Source organism: Monodelphis domestica, chromosome 3 (genome assembly GCF_027887165.1).
Source record: "Monodelphis domestica isolate mMonDom1 chromosome 3, mMonDom1.pri, whole genome shotgun sequence".
Taxonomy (NCBI): Eukaryota; Metazoa; Chordata; class Mammalia; order Didelphimorphia; family Didelphidae; genus Monodelphis; species Monodelphis domestica.
The window spans coordinates 396,260,038-396,276,117 of record NC_077229.1 but is presented as its reverse complement, the minus strand read 5'-3'; the positions used below and the strand labels follow the sequence as shown (position 1 = coordinate 396,276,117).

At 43.8% G+C, this 16,080-nt stretch overlaps 1 protein-coding gene across 4 annotated transcripts; it reads right to left on the bottom strand.

Moving 5' to 3' along the window:
• Positions 1 to 330: 330 nt before the first annotated feature.
• On the bottom strand, positions 331 to 12,918 carry IRX4 (iroquois homeobox 4). 4 transcript variants are annotated; one of them, XM_056824320.1, is made up of 6 exons: positions 12,616 to 12,918; positions 6,453 to 6,612; positions 5,281 to 5,532; positions 3,911 to 4,020; positions 2,261 to 2,580; positions 331 to 1,826 (listed from the first exon to the last, which is right to left on the bottom strand). In XM_056824320.1, the coding sequence occupies exons 2-6, from the start codon at positions 6,495 to 6,497 to the stop codon at positions 1,015 to 1,017; spliced, it is 1,539 nt and encodes a 512-aa protein (XP_056680298.1). In that variant the 5' UTR covers positions 6,498 to 6,612; positions 12,616 to 12,918; the 3' UTR covers positions 331 to 1,014. The 4 variants fall into 4 exon arrangements, with proteins under 4 accessions (XP_056680298.1, XP_056680299.1, XP_056680297.1 ...); XM_056824321.1 differs by lacking the exon at positions 12,616 to 12,918 and adding an exon at positions 12,283 to 12,338; XM_056824319.1 differs by lacking the exon at positions 12,616 to 12,918 and adding an exon at positions 8,199 to 9,222.
• Between the last annotated feature and the right edge of the window lie 3,162 nt (positions 12,919 to 16,080).

Sequence of the window (16,080 nt, the reverse complement as noted above, 5' to 3'; positions counted from 1 at the left end):
AGGGGAAACTTCAGGGGTTAAACTGTGGGTATGCTAACAGGATAAAGAAATCAAATTTCTCTCAGGTTCCAGTGTCCTGTTGGGAAAGGATTTTAGAAAGTCTAAAGGTTCTGAATTTTTTCTTTCCCTCAACCTGATAGAGTGATTATCTAATATTTTTTAAAATGTAAATCTTGTTATGTAGGCAGATTTACTGATATAGAGATTCAGAAAATATTGGCCCTATTGTTCTTCCCCACTTCCCTTTTGTTCTTTGGAATTAATAACATCTTTGAATATTTACCAGTGCAGAATCCTAAATCTGGAATTTAGTCATAGGGCAATGCAAAACACCATCACTCGGTTTTATTAGTATTATTATTTTAAACCTCTGAAACAAGACAATTCATTGATGTGAACATACCTCTTTAAAACATCTTATTGTAAAGTTAAGTTTGTGCAATAGTGTAAACCTGGGAGAAGTGCTGTTTGTGAGAATTATATACTAACAATGAAATCAGAAGGGAAAAGTCTGAAAAGTCTTTATAACTGAGATTGGCATGCCTGAAATGGAAAACTCACTATTGAAACATTGCCTCAATGTAAACCTTTGCATGTAAACTTTCTGTTTGATAAGTATTCCTAAAATATTGCAGGTGCTTTTCCCCTTCTTTTTTCTTTCTTTAGACATGAAGTTAAATAAGGATCCCGGCACTGATTTCTTTTCAAAGTTGTAGACAAGAGAAACTCTTCTCAGGAAGGAATGAAAATAGTCTCTCCGATTAACCTAAGCAAAAGAGACTTTTAAATCCTCTGTTTTGGATTACTTGGCTTAACATGGTTGGTTTGCTTGCTTCTTGATTTGTTTTAGGTTTATTTTTATTTATTTATTTATTTATTTGTAGAAAAAAAGTTTATTCTTCAAACTTAAGCTCTTCCCCCTCCAGATTGCCCCCTCCCCCACTCTCTCCGTTCCGTTTGTGTCCACTTCCGCCAAGGATAAGAACATTCTGGGCCCCAGTGGGGGCGGGACTGTTAGGAACAGAACATTTTGCTGCCAGATTTGGGAAAGGAGAGAAGCTCCTTATTGGAGTCATGGTGGTGGTGGTGTGGGGGGAAGTTTGCCAGATGCCCCTTCAGCATGTCCGTGCTGTTTCCTAGAGAGCGTCCTAGGGCTCCCGTTTCCAGTATGGCTCCTTTGGTCGTAGCCCAGGACACCGTAGTGTTACTCAAGGCCTGGTTCAAAGTACTGTGCCTGAAAATAGGATCGTGAAAGACCCCATCCACCCAGTTTCTGAGACTGGTGACAGGGGAATCTTGATGCCTGTCGAGACCGCTGGGAGCCGAGACTGCAGTAGAGGAAGAAGAAGAGGAGGCAGATGAGGAAGAAGAGGAGAGTCCTTGGCGCTTTAACATGCAGGAGGGGTACTCAGTCTGGTTCAAAGAAGTGGCTGTGTGAGCTAGGGACCAGATCCGGGGCTTGGCCTCCAAGATTTGGGACTCTCCAGGCTGCTGGAAGCACATTTTAGAGTCGCAGCCCCTCTGTCGCCCTCCCACTACTAGGTCTTGCTCACATTCATCTACTACGCTCTTGAGGCAGTTCTTGGTCCGATCCACATCTTCCTCCAGCTGGACGCTTCCAGGGAGCGACATTTTGAGGGAGGTAGCAGTTTCCTTGCAAGGGTCCCCTGGGCAGTCTGCGCCTCCCGAGGCTGCCCGCATGTGGCTGCTGTCCAGGTGCTGGAAGGGCGGCTTCAGTTCGCACTCTGAGCTCTCCGACTCAATGGGGTCAAAATCATCTAAGTCACTTAGCTCAAGTTCCTTCTCTTCCTTGTGGACCCGTTCTGCTTAAGTTGGGAATGAGGTGAGGGAAGGCAAAAAGAGAGACATTTAAAAGTTAAATAAAGCAACCCACGAAGTAGTTCTCTTTCTCATCTCCATTTAACATTAATCTGGACCCCTAAAGGATCTCAATAAAGAGTCGAAGAAAGCAAGGAGAATGTTTCCTTACCTCCGACTCTCTCATCTCTTTCCCCTTTCCATCAATTGTCCCAAAAGACAATTTGGGAGGGGGCAGTGATTCCCCACAGTAAATTAAAAAGAAAACCAAGACCCTAGAATAAAGACAAATTGTCCTCTTCCCTTTTTAGGAACATTACTATTGGCACCTTCTCTTCGCATTCCATACCTTCAGGGCCACCAGTACCCACAATTGGAGCGAAGATCCATCTTTTCCCCTCCCTCTTCCTACCCAGAGTCAAATGTTACCACTTCAACCAACCATCATTCTTCTCATTCTTGAGGTGGTCTTCCTGGGACTCTTCCTCTCCCTCTTCTTCCTCCTCATAGGGCCTTTTCTCATCTGAGCATTTGTTTCGAGGTGGCCAAGTCATTTTGTTCTCTTTCTTGAGCCTCCGTCGGGCATTGGCAAACCAGGTGGAAACCTGTGTGAGAGTCATCTTAGTGATGATGGCCAGCATGATCTTCTCACCCTTTGTCGGATAGGGATTCTTTCGGTGCTCCTGCAGCCAGGCTTTCAAGGTGCTGGTGGTTTCCCTAGTGGCATTTTTCCTTCGTGTTCCCCCGTCCATCGTGCCATACCTGGGAAACAAAGGAGAGAGGTGTTGGCAAAGTAAAGTGACCTGGGTCAGGCAGACTACCATGTGAGTGCTGTCGGAAACTTAACCCTTATGACCAAGACAGGAGAAATCCTATGTTTAGTTGTGTTTGCTTTTTATAGAACCAGATGGATAGGCAATTTTTGGCAGAGTTAAAGCCTGCTTTCAAAGGCTTAGACGGAAAAGAACAATGTTTGAACAAAGTTGAGCCTGTTGGAAAGTATGCTAAGCCTTTCTCCAAAAGAAGTTATTTAAGTGACCTCAGGATGTAAAGGTTAATAGACATATTTCATAGGATTCCTTTATTAATCATCCATCCCACTCCTTTGTTCTGGAAAACATTAAAAAAGAAAAGCAGAAGATTCTGGACTATACTTGAATATTTAATGCACACAGCCAAGAAAGAGCACTAGTGCCCAGTGTGAGTAAAAGGTTGAAAAGGCTCAAGTGGAGGTTTTGAGGTTTTAAAACTAACAAACACCACAGAAGTAATGACTAACTGGACTATCATTTTGTGAAGAGTCCAGGCCCTACAGAAGGTTCTCTCTGCCTGGCAAAGAACTCAGAATAAGAGGAAAGATTTTTACACACCAATAATATTGGGGAAAGGGAAATCTGGGGTATTGTGTACACCCAGATGGGTTGGAGTCTCTGAGGTGGGAATCTAGTTGACTACTTTATCACATTGAAAACAGATTTCACTATGTTTACTGCAGAAGTGAACTTTCTATTTATCCAAAACCACAAAAGAAGGGAGAGAAAGATCTAAGTAAGAGTTTGTCTGGGGTTTGTGTACCTGCCTGAGTATGCTTGGGTTTTTATTTAGTCAGCTTATTTTTAGCTAGGAGAAAGAGATTTAGGTCCTTCTGGGGCCAGTTTCCCCATTCCTCTTCTTTCCTCTCCAGTCCCCCTCCACCTTGGGCCAGCCATCAGGTGTCTGCCTGAAAGCCCATGACTTAAGTCAGATGTTTTATTTAAATAGCTAAATATGAAAGCTCACAAGAAAGTCTGTACTGATTGATTCCTATTATACTCTCTGATCAGCTCTGGAATCTGCTTATCCCTCCTATCTCTGAGGTCTTCTCTAGATAGACCAAGGATAAGATGTGCAAGAGATTAATATCTCCCTTCTTGCACAGTCACTTTTCAAAAAATGAGTGGTCACATGAAGAAAGTCAACCCACCAGTAGTACTTAAAACCTGCAATGTATATGGGAAATATTCCCATTGGAATTCAAGTGGTGAGGCTGAGGAGCAAAAACATACTTAAGACCCTTTCTCCTTGATGGAGGGCTTTAATTGTTGCTTCTTACCTGTCATATTGATACTGGCTGAGCGTGTGGTCATAGGGATAGTAAGCTGCTGCTGCCTGCGTGATGCCCGCATGCGCAGATCCAGTCCCATCTTTTGAGTCGAAACTATTCTGTAACATTAAATCAAGCTTGTCGGTTTATTAATCTTTTTATTCCTCTAGGGGAATTAAAATACACTAATCTGGTTACATTTCTAATGGAATACAGAATATCTCTAGCAATACTTCTCCTAAAAATAAAGTTTCTTGTGGAGCCTTTATTTCTGAGCCCCAAAGTGCATATGAACTCTTAATTCCTACAGACTGGAAGTAGAAAATGTAAAGGAAACTATTTTGTATTTCTCTCCCCTTCTCCTTGTCTCTCTCCCTCTCTAATACACAAGATGAGGAATACTGTGTGCAAATGCAAAGTGCAATTAGCATGTTTAGTTCATAAAAATATATCATCTCCTGCACATAGAACCCAAGGCTACCAGCTGGACCACAGAGCCCTAGTGACCCATAGAAACTTTGCTTGAGTCTGATCCATTCAGTTAAAAAAAATGTTCTGTTGGTGCTGATCTAGAAATATATCTATTAACTTTGGAGTAAGAAACAAAAGCAAGGGAGGAGAAATAGGGAAAGGTGAACAGGAGTAGGAAAAAAAAAACAGAGAAGAAAGGAGTAGAATAAAGAAGTTCTAGTCGGGAAGGATTTCGAGTTGAGCTGAGCGTCTGGGGTAGGAGGTGAGAGTGGGGGAGGGCGACTGGTTCCCAAGACTTTAATCCCAAGTGCTATGGAATTTCAGCAGGAGGGAGATCAATAGACACATTAACCCTCACTATAATGATGCCAAAGGAAAAGCTCATTCGAAGGTGTATCGATTCTTGGGGACCTGGACACATGCAACTTTAGACTTTAAGCCCCAATAGCTCCTGCATCACTGGCATTCATCATTAGCACCATTACTCGCCAGCACCTAGGAGGCAGTAATTTATCGAGCAATTGACTACTAATTTTCAGAAGACCCCAATCTCCATGAGCAAACAGACCCAAAGAACTATCTTGCGAATGCCGAACATCAAATTTCAGTTATCAGCACTACCCACCTCAAAGCTCCAAGACCTTTATTGCAAGGGGACATGCCGTTCCACATGAGGGGAAAAAGATTCCCTAATTCCCTGTCTGTCGGTCTGTCTCTCTGTCTCTCTCCCTTTCTCCCCTCTTTATTTCTTCTTTCCTCTTCCCTCTTTCCCCTCCCCCACCCCTCTCTCTTTTCTTTCTGTCCCGTCCCTAACACGTTAGCCTAATCCTAGGAACCCTGAGTGGCAAGTTTGTTTGAGGGATTTTCCTTTCCTCTGTCCCCATCCCCTATGTCCAGAGCAAGCTTACCAAAGAATAGAAGGCAGACGCTTCAGTGCCATAGGTAACGTAGTTTCCATAGCCCTGGGTACCGGTATAAGGGTTCCCATAGACTCCCAAGGCTGCGGCGGAATTGAGCTCATGCCTAGCTGTGGCCAGCAGCCTGCTCTCGTACACAGGACAATAGACTGGGGTCTGAGCTGAGCCAGCTGCCCCGGAGTCTGCTAACGTCCGGCCGCTAGATTCACAGCAAGTAGTCAGGGAATTAGTGGTCATCAGGAACTGAAAAAAGAAAGAGGGCTTGAGGGCAGAATGGGTGTTTGGGATGAAATCAATGAGAGAGAAAGAACAAATTTCCAGCATCCACAGACAAATGCCAGGCGTGGGGGTGGGGGGCTCGGTAAGGAGGGGGTTTCTGCTCACCACTCTCTTGCAGTGAATGAAGATTTAGGATCTCTTGAAAGGTACCAGCTCAATGCCTGCTCGTTTGTGAACATAGTAACCCCGACTGGTACATCCGCCCCCTCCCCACCCCATCCCCAATCATCTAATGGGAATATATTTTAGGTAAAGAGGGGGTTCTGAATATCCAGAATATATAGGTGAAACATTCTCTTTAAACTCCCTTCTTTAGAAGAACTTTTGCGCCCCAGCCCCATCTTGAAATGATTTGATCCCTCTTGCCACATAAAGATTGCCCCTCCCCTAACGACCCTTCCCCTAAACTACCTTGTTTACATTAGCTCCCGAATTCAAATGACCACACCGACCCAAACACACACACTCATCTGTTATTAGCCTGCTGTCTGAGGCATTCTCCAATATGCCTGCAATTACTCATTTAAGGCACTTTGCTGTTTCCTCTTAAAAACAAAAACAAAAACAACCCTCCCCCCCAAGATCTGAAGGATCAAGTGAAACCTGGAGGGAAATGATTCTCCTCCCCGAACCTTGCTCCTCTCCCCACCAGTTCATCCCCTCCAGGTTATACTGAGCGCGTCTTTCCTTCTTCAAAACACCTAAGGCAGAGGAACCAAACTCTCGCTGCAAACATCCCTTGTACCGTGGTTTAACCAATTTCACGCTCTCCTGGTAGCTCTTCACTTTTTACCCAAGCAATCCCGCAGCCCAAAGCCGGTTCGGAGGTGGCCAGTAATCATTGGTATTCAATCAATTATCCTCCGTAGACCATCAGGTCTTACCTGTGGTGCAGAAGAGTAAGGGTATCCAAACTGAGGGTATGACATGGTACAGAGGTTCCTGGTTATCAAGGAGCGAGGAGAGGCGTCTGCTCTAACACGCTACCGCAGCTGGGCTCTGCTCTACCGTACCAACTGATTGGTGACCACAGGTTCCTAGATGCTTATAGGACGAAGCAGAACACCATATTTAATTTATCTACTTGCATCTTAAACTTTTTTTTTTTAACTGAGGAAAAAATGATCTGTAATGATTGTAGTAGCTATTCGTTTAGCCCTGGAAAACAAAAACCACACAAGGGCACAGAGATTGACCAACCCCGTGGCGACACAAATACATATTTTGCAAAAGAAAAAAAGGGGCAAAAAGTCGCTGGCAAACACGTCAAGTCGGATGTACATTGTTTTAAACAGCACAGACTGACGTCAGATAAAATCTACTCAAACTGACCTGACTGCAGGTTTAATATTCATTTGAAGCACATCTAATTGTGTTCGTGTGTGTGAAGAATGCACAAACCCGAATATGTGGCTGCACTGAGAACGTGAATGCGAGTGGGGAATACACGCGAAAAACAAATAGCACTTTTTATGGTTTTCATCTGAAGAATCAATATTGCACCGACTAATGATTTTTTCTCCTTAGTCACTGAAGAATGGTAAGCACTTTTAATTAGAAATTAATTAATGAGCAGCTGCTTCTTCCCACCCCACTGTAATAATTAGTCTCAATTACAAATGAGACATATGAAGGGACACACGAGTGAGTCTTCATTTAAGATTTAATCAACAGTTAAAATTAGCACTAACATTGGCAATAAACCACAGGACAACGACTTCTATTTTCTTTGTATCCTTTACTCCAGATGGGTTACTGAATGTAAAACTCTTAGGCTCAGGATCTAAGAAAAAATTGCCGGCAGTAGCATTTACAGGGCAATGGAACTGGAGAAAAACTTCAACTATAGTTCTTGTTTTTAAACGGAAAAGTACACACATACACATATTTATATTTGTATCTACATATGTATTTAGCCAGGCTCTTCTCACAGCCTATGGAACCAACAATCCAAGTTTGGGTTTTCAGAATAAATGTCTCTCTCCCCAAAAAGTTTTGTACCTTCTTCTTTCTCTCTTTTAAGTCTGGTGAATGTTTTATTTTTCCCTCCACCCAACAACCTGGGGCAGGCTCCTCGACCTCTCAGTCTGTCTCCTTATCTCTAACAGGAAAAGTTTAGACTAGATGACTTCTAAAGTCTATTTCAACCTTCAGTTCTATAATCCAATTTAATCACAGATCTTGAAAATCCAAATTGCACTGAGGAAAGTGAAATTATAAAATAAAGTATGCTCTCATTTCAGGACATCTCTAAGACCCTTTGAAACAAGTTTCTAAAATTCTAACCATTCCTTTTAAATTCCCTTCCAAGTATAAGGTCCGTAGTAGTCCCCAACCAGGTCCTCTAGGCTCCAAGTCTGCAGCCGCTCCAACAAGGTCCCTTGAGCTTCCACCTTCTGTCTATCACTGTCTTTCCCTCTCCCTCCCTCCTTCCCCAAGAAGCTAAAAAATTCATAGTTTAGTGGTGGTTGGGGGGCAGGGGGGAAGGCTTAGTTAAATTAGTCCTCTCTCAGCAAAAGATGGTCACACATATCTGGAGTCCTCCTCAACCCTGTCATAAAGATCCTTTATCCCCCACCCTGACCCCTTTTTCTGGCTTGGTAGATTGAAGAAGAAATGAGCTCACTTACATGGAGGCACGAAGGCCCTTTAAAGTTGTTCTGGGAGCAAGGAGACGAAAACCTCACATCCATGATTTTCACAGCCTCCCCGCTAAGATTGTGGTTTCCAAGCTAGATTCCCCTCCGCCCCCGGCGCAGGAGTTGCCAAAATGCTTCTCTCTACCGGGGGTGGGGAGGAGTCCGGGGTGGTGGTGAAGGAGAGTAGGGGTAGTTAGAGAATACCAACCCCAAGACTTCTACTCCATCCCAATTTAGAGGATCTTTTTTAAGGTCAAATTACTTTCAAAGTCTGGTTTATCGAGTCACTGGGCAGGCTCTAAAAAGGATCTCCAAGCCACTTATAATTATAGCGCTTTGATTTGTCTTGCCCTTCACTGACAAAATCGGCTCTTTTGGCTTGCTTGGGGCTCCTTTCCTTCTCTTTTCTTTATCCATTTTGGTGATGAAAGGCCGACAACGCAACTACAGTCAAAATTGCTCCATCAGACTAGGGCCCTCCCCCATCTTTAGATGCTGCCCAGTTCGGGTCAGAGAGGACCAAAAGCAACCCTTGTGGTTCTGGGCCGCTCCCAGAGAGCGGAGGGCAGCTGAGGGAGTGAGCCTGTGGGAGCCCTGGCAGCCCAGCGCAGGGGAACTGCTGCTCGGTAGTGTGCAGACTTGCTCAGAGAGATTCCTGGGTTCAGACATGTGAATAGCCCCAGGGTCACACTCTAATTAATGATGATGTTCTCTTCTTCTCCCCAGCTGGAAGACTGCCTCCCAGAAACGAATCTGCCCACTCTGACAGCTCGATTGAAGGTGATTGATGACTATCTGGAGACCACAGTACACATAATATAATATCTGCTGCGTAATTGCTTTAATTTACAGATGAAAATACTAGTTCTCCGATCGAGTTAGACTATAGTAAGTAACGTCCTAGATGCTTTCAAAGGAAAGCCATCGGAAATAATGAATAGCAGATCCATGCAAATTATTCAGACAGTTTAGCGTCTGTAGCCGGGAGAAATGCAAAAAGAACACGAGTCAAATGACATTAATAATTGTTTTTGAATTCTGTATTGATTTCTTGGCGAGCTGTTTATTTCATTCTCACCTGCATTGCTAATATCACCTTCGTGTAAATAATAAGAAACTAGCCAACGGGCCTTCTTATAGAAATGAATCTCTCTCTCTCTCTCTCTCTCTCTCTCTCTCTCTCTCTCTCTCTCTCTCTCTCTCTCTCTCTCTCTCTCTCTCTCCACTTCAACAGAACATGGTGCTACTTTTAATTATTTATTTTTACACATAACTTGTTTATAATCTTGTAAAGAGTCTGGAGGTAGGAGATGAGTGGAGGATTAGATAAATTATAGCAAGGTATCAAGAGAAAAGATGCCTTCGTTAGAAGATTTGTTTTATCCTCGACTCCAATTGTTGTGGCATTGTTTGGGGGTTGTAGTGATTGGGGTGGAGGAAGTTACTTATTTAAACCCTCAGGGACCAGTCACCATGTACAAGGAGAAAACCCTGCTGTCCTTATTTCCAGCCTGGCTCCTGGTTGAGCCCTATAATTAGCAGATTAAGCCTGTGAACTCTTTCAAGCAGTTGGGACAACCTCTGTTTCCCCAGTGTCTGTGTCCCCTTTCCTTCTGTTTCTGCTGCAAACAATTGAGCAGTGGTACAGCTGAACTGTACAAAATTGAGAATCTTATAAATCTGTTAATCATTAAAGCATCAAATCAAATTTCATATGTATATTCCTTATCTATTTATATAGCTACAGTAATCTTCCACACAGCAGCTTTCATGCAATTCCTTTGCAAACCCCTCCTGGGGGGGAGGTGTTATTATGGGTGCACAGAAGGTCCCTTTATTAATCACTGTACAATTCTGTCATGTTCCTTTCCTCCCAGCCCGTCCTACTACCGACAATTCTCCACCCTCCCTAGGGTCCCGAGTGTCCCTGGTGTCATGATCAGTCAATGCTCTCCTGAAATGTCATTCCCAACTTCTATTACTAAACAAGAGACTGGAATCTTTTCCATCTCTCCTCTCCTCTTTACAAGTCTTAGTTCTCTGAGCCCCAACTTTCCTCTCAAGCTTGACCATGGCCTTTGCATAGTCCACCCTGCCTATGGACTGCCTGGGATCTTAGCAGTGATGGTGCCTGAGCTCAAATGAAGAAGCATGATTTCCTGGCTTTGAAATGGACCTGAATCTAAGTTGCCCCCAGTACTGTGGGATGACATAGCCTATATTACACAGGAGGAATTTTAGTGCCAGAAAACATTCTGTATATGCTCTATGCACATTATTGTCCCAAAGCCCCTTTCTTACAAAAGACACAACCTTAGTCAAGGAAAGCCGGTTTTTCTCTTGCTTTTCCTTGCTGCCAAACCACAAGGAGTCACCGAAATCTGCCATAGTTGGAATGAATAGATACAATCTCATTTATCCAAATATTCTGCACATATATACACACATGCATACACAGTACATACATGTATATATGTATACACTAAGCCATATCCACAAATATGCTTTGATTTGTATCAACAGTGATCAGTGCTCTCTGTTGAATGAATTGACTATACCAAGGGTTCCAGGAGAAGCCCCACGGTTTCAGCTTGCGGGCACTGTTAGAAACACTACAGGGAGAAGGTCAAAGCCACAGACTGAACATTCCACAGCAGATTCACCTCCTTTAAAGTTTCTAAAACTTAACTGTACGGGTAAGAGGATGGATTTGTGCACAGGAGAAATCAGCTCATCCCTGGAGCCGGCAGTGCCAAAGCACCAGGGAGAATGGTGAGGGTCTTAGCTGAGGCCAGCCAAGGGGTTGTGCAACCCCAAATAATACAGGCTCTCAAGTGGAACTGACTGCGTTTTCCTCTTCTCAAGTTCGGGAGATGCTGGCGGGTGGGAATTCCCTTGAAACACTTGAGATCTCTGGAATACAGAGGGACTTTAGAATGAGAAACTCACTATCTTAGACTATTTGGTTTCTGAGAATTCAGAGATGACAAAAACCAATGGGTTATCCAGTAGGTGAGTGACAGGAAACTGAGCGCAAACCAAGACTTTTGCCCAGACCCATGCCCTGACCATGGTTGTACTGTTCTCCCGGCTTCCTCTCCTAGGCTTGCAGATAACCTAGAAGTATTCAGAACCAGTGCTAAGATAATTCATTTTGGTCTAAGTGACCCAGATTGATGGGGAGAGGGTAGGGGGATCTCAAGCTCTCAAGGAGGTCACCTCTACCAGGTAAAAAAACAGAGTCCCTCTGGGAAGTATGAGGGCTTTGCTCAGTCAAGAGGGCAAGGCAAGGAGGTGATCCCAAAGACCTGGGCAGCTTTGAAGTGAGGTGGGTGAGGGTTGGGGATTGGGGGTGGGGAGGAGAAGGAAGAATCCCTTCTTTTCAGTGGTAGTTTTTGCCTGGTTTCTCGGGGTTAGTGGGAGGGGGTTGCTGGAGAAGAAGATACAGTCAGTGTGCGGAAAGGCAGGCCTCAGATTCAGATACAGTATTTTGCCATTTATTCACTTCCATCACTTGACAGTCCAAATTTCCTGTCTTACTCCCCTTCCCTCTCCCTCCTCCCATCCACTACCCCCACCTCCTCAGGCTTTCCCCATTCCCAAGTTCCCAGCACTACTCAGTGGAAATCCTCAGCATCTGCAGAGTTGACCCAGGAAGCTAAGGACCGCAGCTCCAAGAGCTTGTACACCCCCTGCCCCCTCCCTCAACTCCCGCTCTGGGTCCCATGGCAAAGGCGCTGCTGCACTCTTGGACACACGGTTCTCCAGGTTCTCCAAGGTTCTCTTGAATTTATGACTCTCAATGACACATTCCCAAGCTTCCCATTATTAACTTCTTCCCCCCTCCCGCTCCAACCCCCAACCTCATTCGTTTTCTCCTCCCTGCTTTTTCTGAACTCTGGGCAGCACTTGACTTGAAATCTCCCCCCCCCCACTCCCGCCCCCTAATCCCCCAGCACATACACTCCACCCCACCTCTCGTGGAAACCAAACTTTGTTCCAGTCAGAGTAAATCTGATTCTCTGCAAAGTTTGCGCTGTCAGAGCCCGGACCATGGAGGAGCTCTGCACCCTACCTTCACTTTCGCGGAAACGTCGGATCCATCTCCCTTTCCCTAAGAAAACACACGCACGCGCGCGCACACACATATACACACATAGGAACCGCTTACGCTCTATCTGCACTCGGTCCTAGGTAACCATTGCACAAAACCCACGGATGTACCTCGGCTCCTCTCTCCCGCCCTTATTTTTCAGCTCCCCGCTTTTTGTGGGAGAAAAAAGCCACCTCATCAAAAAGAAGTGGAGGTCGGAAGGGGGATGGGGGTGTGGGGAGCGGGGGGCTGGAGTAGGTGCGAGGAATGGGGAGGGGGTTGGAGAGTTGAGAGGGTCGAGAGATATTTCTGTACCTGAGATCAAGCCAGGCTGCAACTCTGATCTTCCCGCGAGGACTTTTCCATTGCTGGGATCCTGGTCTTTTCCCTGTACCGATTCACATACGGAGAGCTATAGAGAACTAATGTAGACATTTCTCAGTGTATAACACCTGACTGGAGTGGAATATGCCTTCCTTCAGTCCCTAGGCGCCACAATCACTTCACTAACCCCTGTACCAGAGTGACGTTCAAGTGAATAGCTCCACTGATCACACTCTTTCCTGCTGATTAACACTTTCCAACGCGAGCAGGAGTTCCCAACTTTTCCTTTGAAAACTCAACCTCGCGTTTGCATTCTTGGGGGTTATAAGTGCTAGGCTGAGTGGCGGGGAGCGCGCGCGCGCGGGAGGGGGGTATGTATGTGTTTGTTGGGGGGAGGAGGTTGCAGAGGTTCAAGGAGGTTAGGGAGGAAGAGTGGACATCGCCATCAATAACAGGTCAGTCAAATCAGTGCTGCCACTCCAGATGTTGTCCGGGTGGCAAACAATAATTGCATTGATTCTGAAAGGACGCGGATGTCCTCCGTTTAACCAAATCATCTCCAGGTTGTACATGCTGTAAGACAGTCATCTATCAAGACTTTGATTAACTGCACCCACATGCAAACTGTAATTTATCAGAACAAGTAAAGATGGCAAAAACTCAATTTGTTTCCTCTCCAAGTCTCTACCCTTTTCATGCAAAAGATCAGAGTTAAGAAAAAGCCTGCAATGTAGGGGTGGGAGGAGGAGGGTGGTATTGTGAGGAATTGGGTGGATTTAGCTTATCTCCACCTGTCCCATTATGGATGACTACAGGACTCTTGGGGGAAATTACTTAGGGGCCCAGAATGCTTTCCCTCCCCATCGCAATTGAATAGATGAGTTTCATGTCCACTTGGGTCACCACCCTCTCTTTTCTATTCTCCCTCTTCCCAGGAAGTTAGATGTGGCATAGCCAATTTTTTTCCTGCTTCCTTCTCCACATCTGATCCATTATACCTGCCTTGGCAGTTCTCTTCTGAAATGGGCTCTTGGTTAGTTAGGAGAATTGACCTAAGTTTGAGCACATGGTCCCAGGCCTCACAGCTGACAAGAAAACAGGGCTTTTGAGGGGACTGTGGATAAGAGGGTGGGAATATTTTTTCCCTCCTAGAGGAAGGAAATATTTGGCCAGAATAGGGCCCTTGAGGAACACTGAGGTTCAGGAGCCCTACCATTCAAACAGAGGAGTTTATGAGGCTTAATTCTGACACATACTGAAATGTGTCAGAATTAAGTTACTTTGGCTTTTGAGAGGATTGGAAAGGGGAATAGAAGGATGAGAGTTAGCTGAATGAGAACCAGTTCAAGAACTGCTAAACCCAGGATCAAGTCTACCATTACTATCAGAAAGGAAGCTTCTGAATGACTTAACTTTAGTGTCCTGATAATTTTTATTGCTTTTTATACCTATTCTCCCCACTTCTCTCCTACTGACTCAGGTTGGTGACTCCAGCTAGCATCAGTATAGACTAAGGGTGGACAGGGGGATGGAAGAACAAAACAGGAGGCTATACCTGGAGCAGGCATGTTATAGATCTATATCACCTGAAGTAAGAGGGCTTCAAGCTCATTTGTTCCAAATCTTAGAGCTCAGAATTTAGAGAAAATATGATAGATAATATATGAGTATATTTATGTATATACATTTAAATATGTTGGTATAATACATAGGATATATTTAGTATGTGCCATAGTATATCCTTCAATTTCATTTGAAATGGAACTCTTGGTGATTGTCTGAGATAAACTATATTGAGCTAGAATAATTCTTTTTTCTTTCTGTCCCCTTCCTCTTTGTTTGTCATTTTCACTTGGTACAGGCATTTACTTGTTTTTTCCCCACAATAATTATTTGTGCAATGACATTTCAAATTTAGTAGTGGACAATATTAGAAAAACATTTTGTTAGATTCCTTTTACCCCCTCTTTTCAAGTGATCTTTTTTCCTCCAGATACTAGAAATACAATAAACCATATAGTTGTTCTGCCAATAATAAGCAATACACTGGAGAAATGTTTGCCTCACCTCTTTCCTTTTACAGAGAAGGGTGACCACAAAAGAACCTCCCCCTCAAAAAAGTTTAAAGGCAAAACAAAGCAGCTCAACAATCAATTTCCTCAACCTTCATTTCCTTAGGCTGCCCTTTTTATGAAGGGACTTAGCTTTGGTCCTAGAAAAATGAAATTTGGGTCATTTTTCATACTAGGAAAACATTGGCTATTTACCATTGACTTGCCAGATGAGGATCCTCAAAGAAGTTTCTGTATTTCATTCATTTCCCCAGAACCAAATCCCAGATTGACTCTAGACTTTTTTCAATTAAGGTGAACTGTTTACTTTAGATAATATAATTTAGGACTAGGTTCTCCATTTAGAGAGAATATTTCCTCTCTAGGGAGTAGGTGGACTTAATTTTAACTCAAGAAGAAGGAGGAGAGAAAAGACAGTTTCAAGTATACTAGTCTAGGAGCAGTATTGGTGAAAGCTTTTGGGCCTTATTCTATTATTCTCCCTTTAGGAAATAAGGAAAAAAACAAAATAGACATGTAAAATGTTTAAATCCCATTTGGCTTATTTAACCATTTTCCTGTTTAATATTGTTACTATTTATTTGCTAACGAGAATCATAAATAGAAAATAAGCCCTAATGACATGCAAGGGAATAGGATATCTATCTATTAAATCCAAAATCAGTGGACTTAACATCAATTTTTTTCACATAGAAATCTCCCAGTGGATAAGACTCTGCTATTCCTATAAACAAATATATTTGATATGTAATATGGAGCAAAGTTACTTCTTTTTGGGATCAAGTATCATCTGCTTGTTCTCTTTCCAGAGTTCTTCCAAGCCTTTCTTTTGCTTTTTATGCAAATTCCCTACTATACACATTGAGTCTTAGAGCCAAACTGTCAGAGTCCTGCCCTTGATCCAGAATCCCAGAAGAAGATTGGAAGATAAGAAGCTCATCCCAATGCTCACCAAAAGCCCTACATACTCTCACAGATTATGGGGTTATGTACAACACTCCCACCTTATTTCTAAGGCCCATCTCTGCTTGTGCTCTGGAGGAAAGATGAAAAGACCCTTGCTAAGGGGCCCCTGAGGAAAAATTCCACCCCAGTATCAGAGAGGATGACTTTATCCAGAAGACATTCCCCTAGCAGCAGCAGCTACAACAAAAATAGTCTTCATTGGGTGAGGGTGTGCATTCTCTAGCCAAATCTTGCCACTTTACTTTGCCTGGATGCCACTGCCAAGGCAGAGAGTTCCTGCTACCTACCACCTCCTCACTCCCTTGTTCCCAGAGCCTTCTGCTCAGTATTTGTTCCCTGAATGGATCATCTTTCAAACCTTTTTTTGTTTGTTTGTTTCTTCCATTGGCAAAGCAGTCAGAGAGGAACCTGAGCAAAT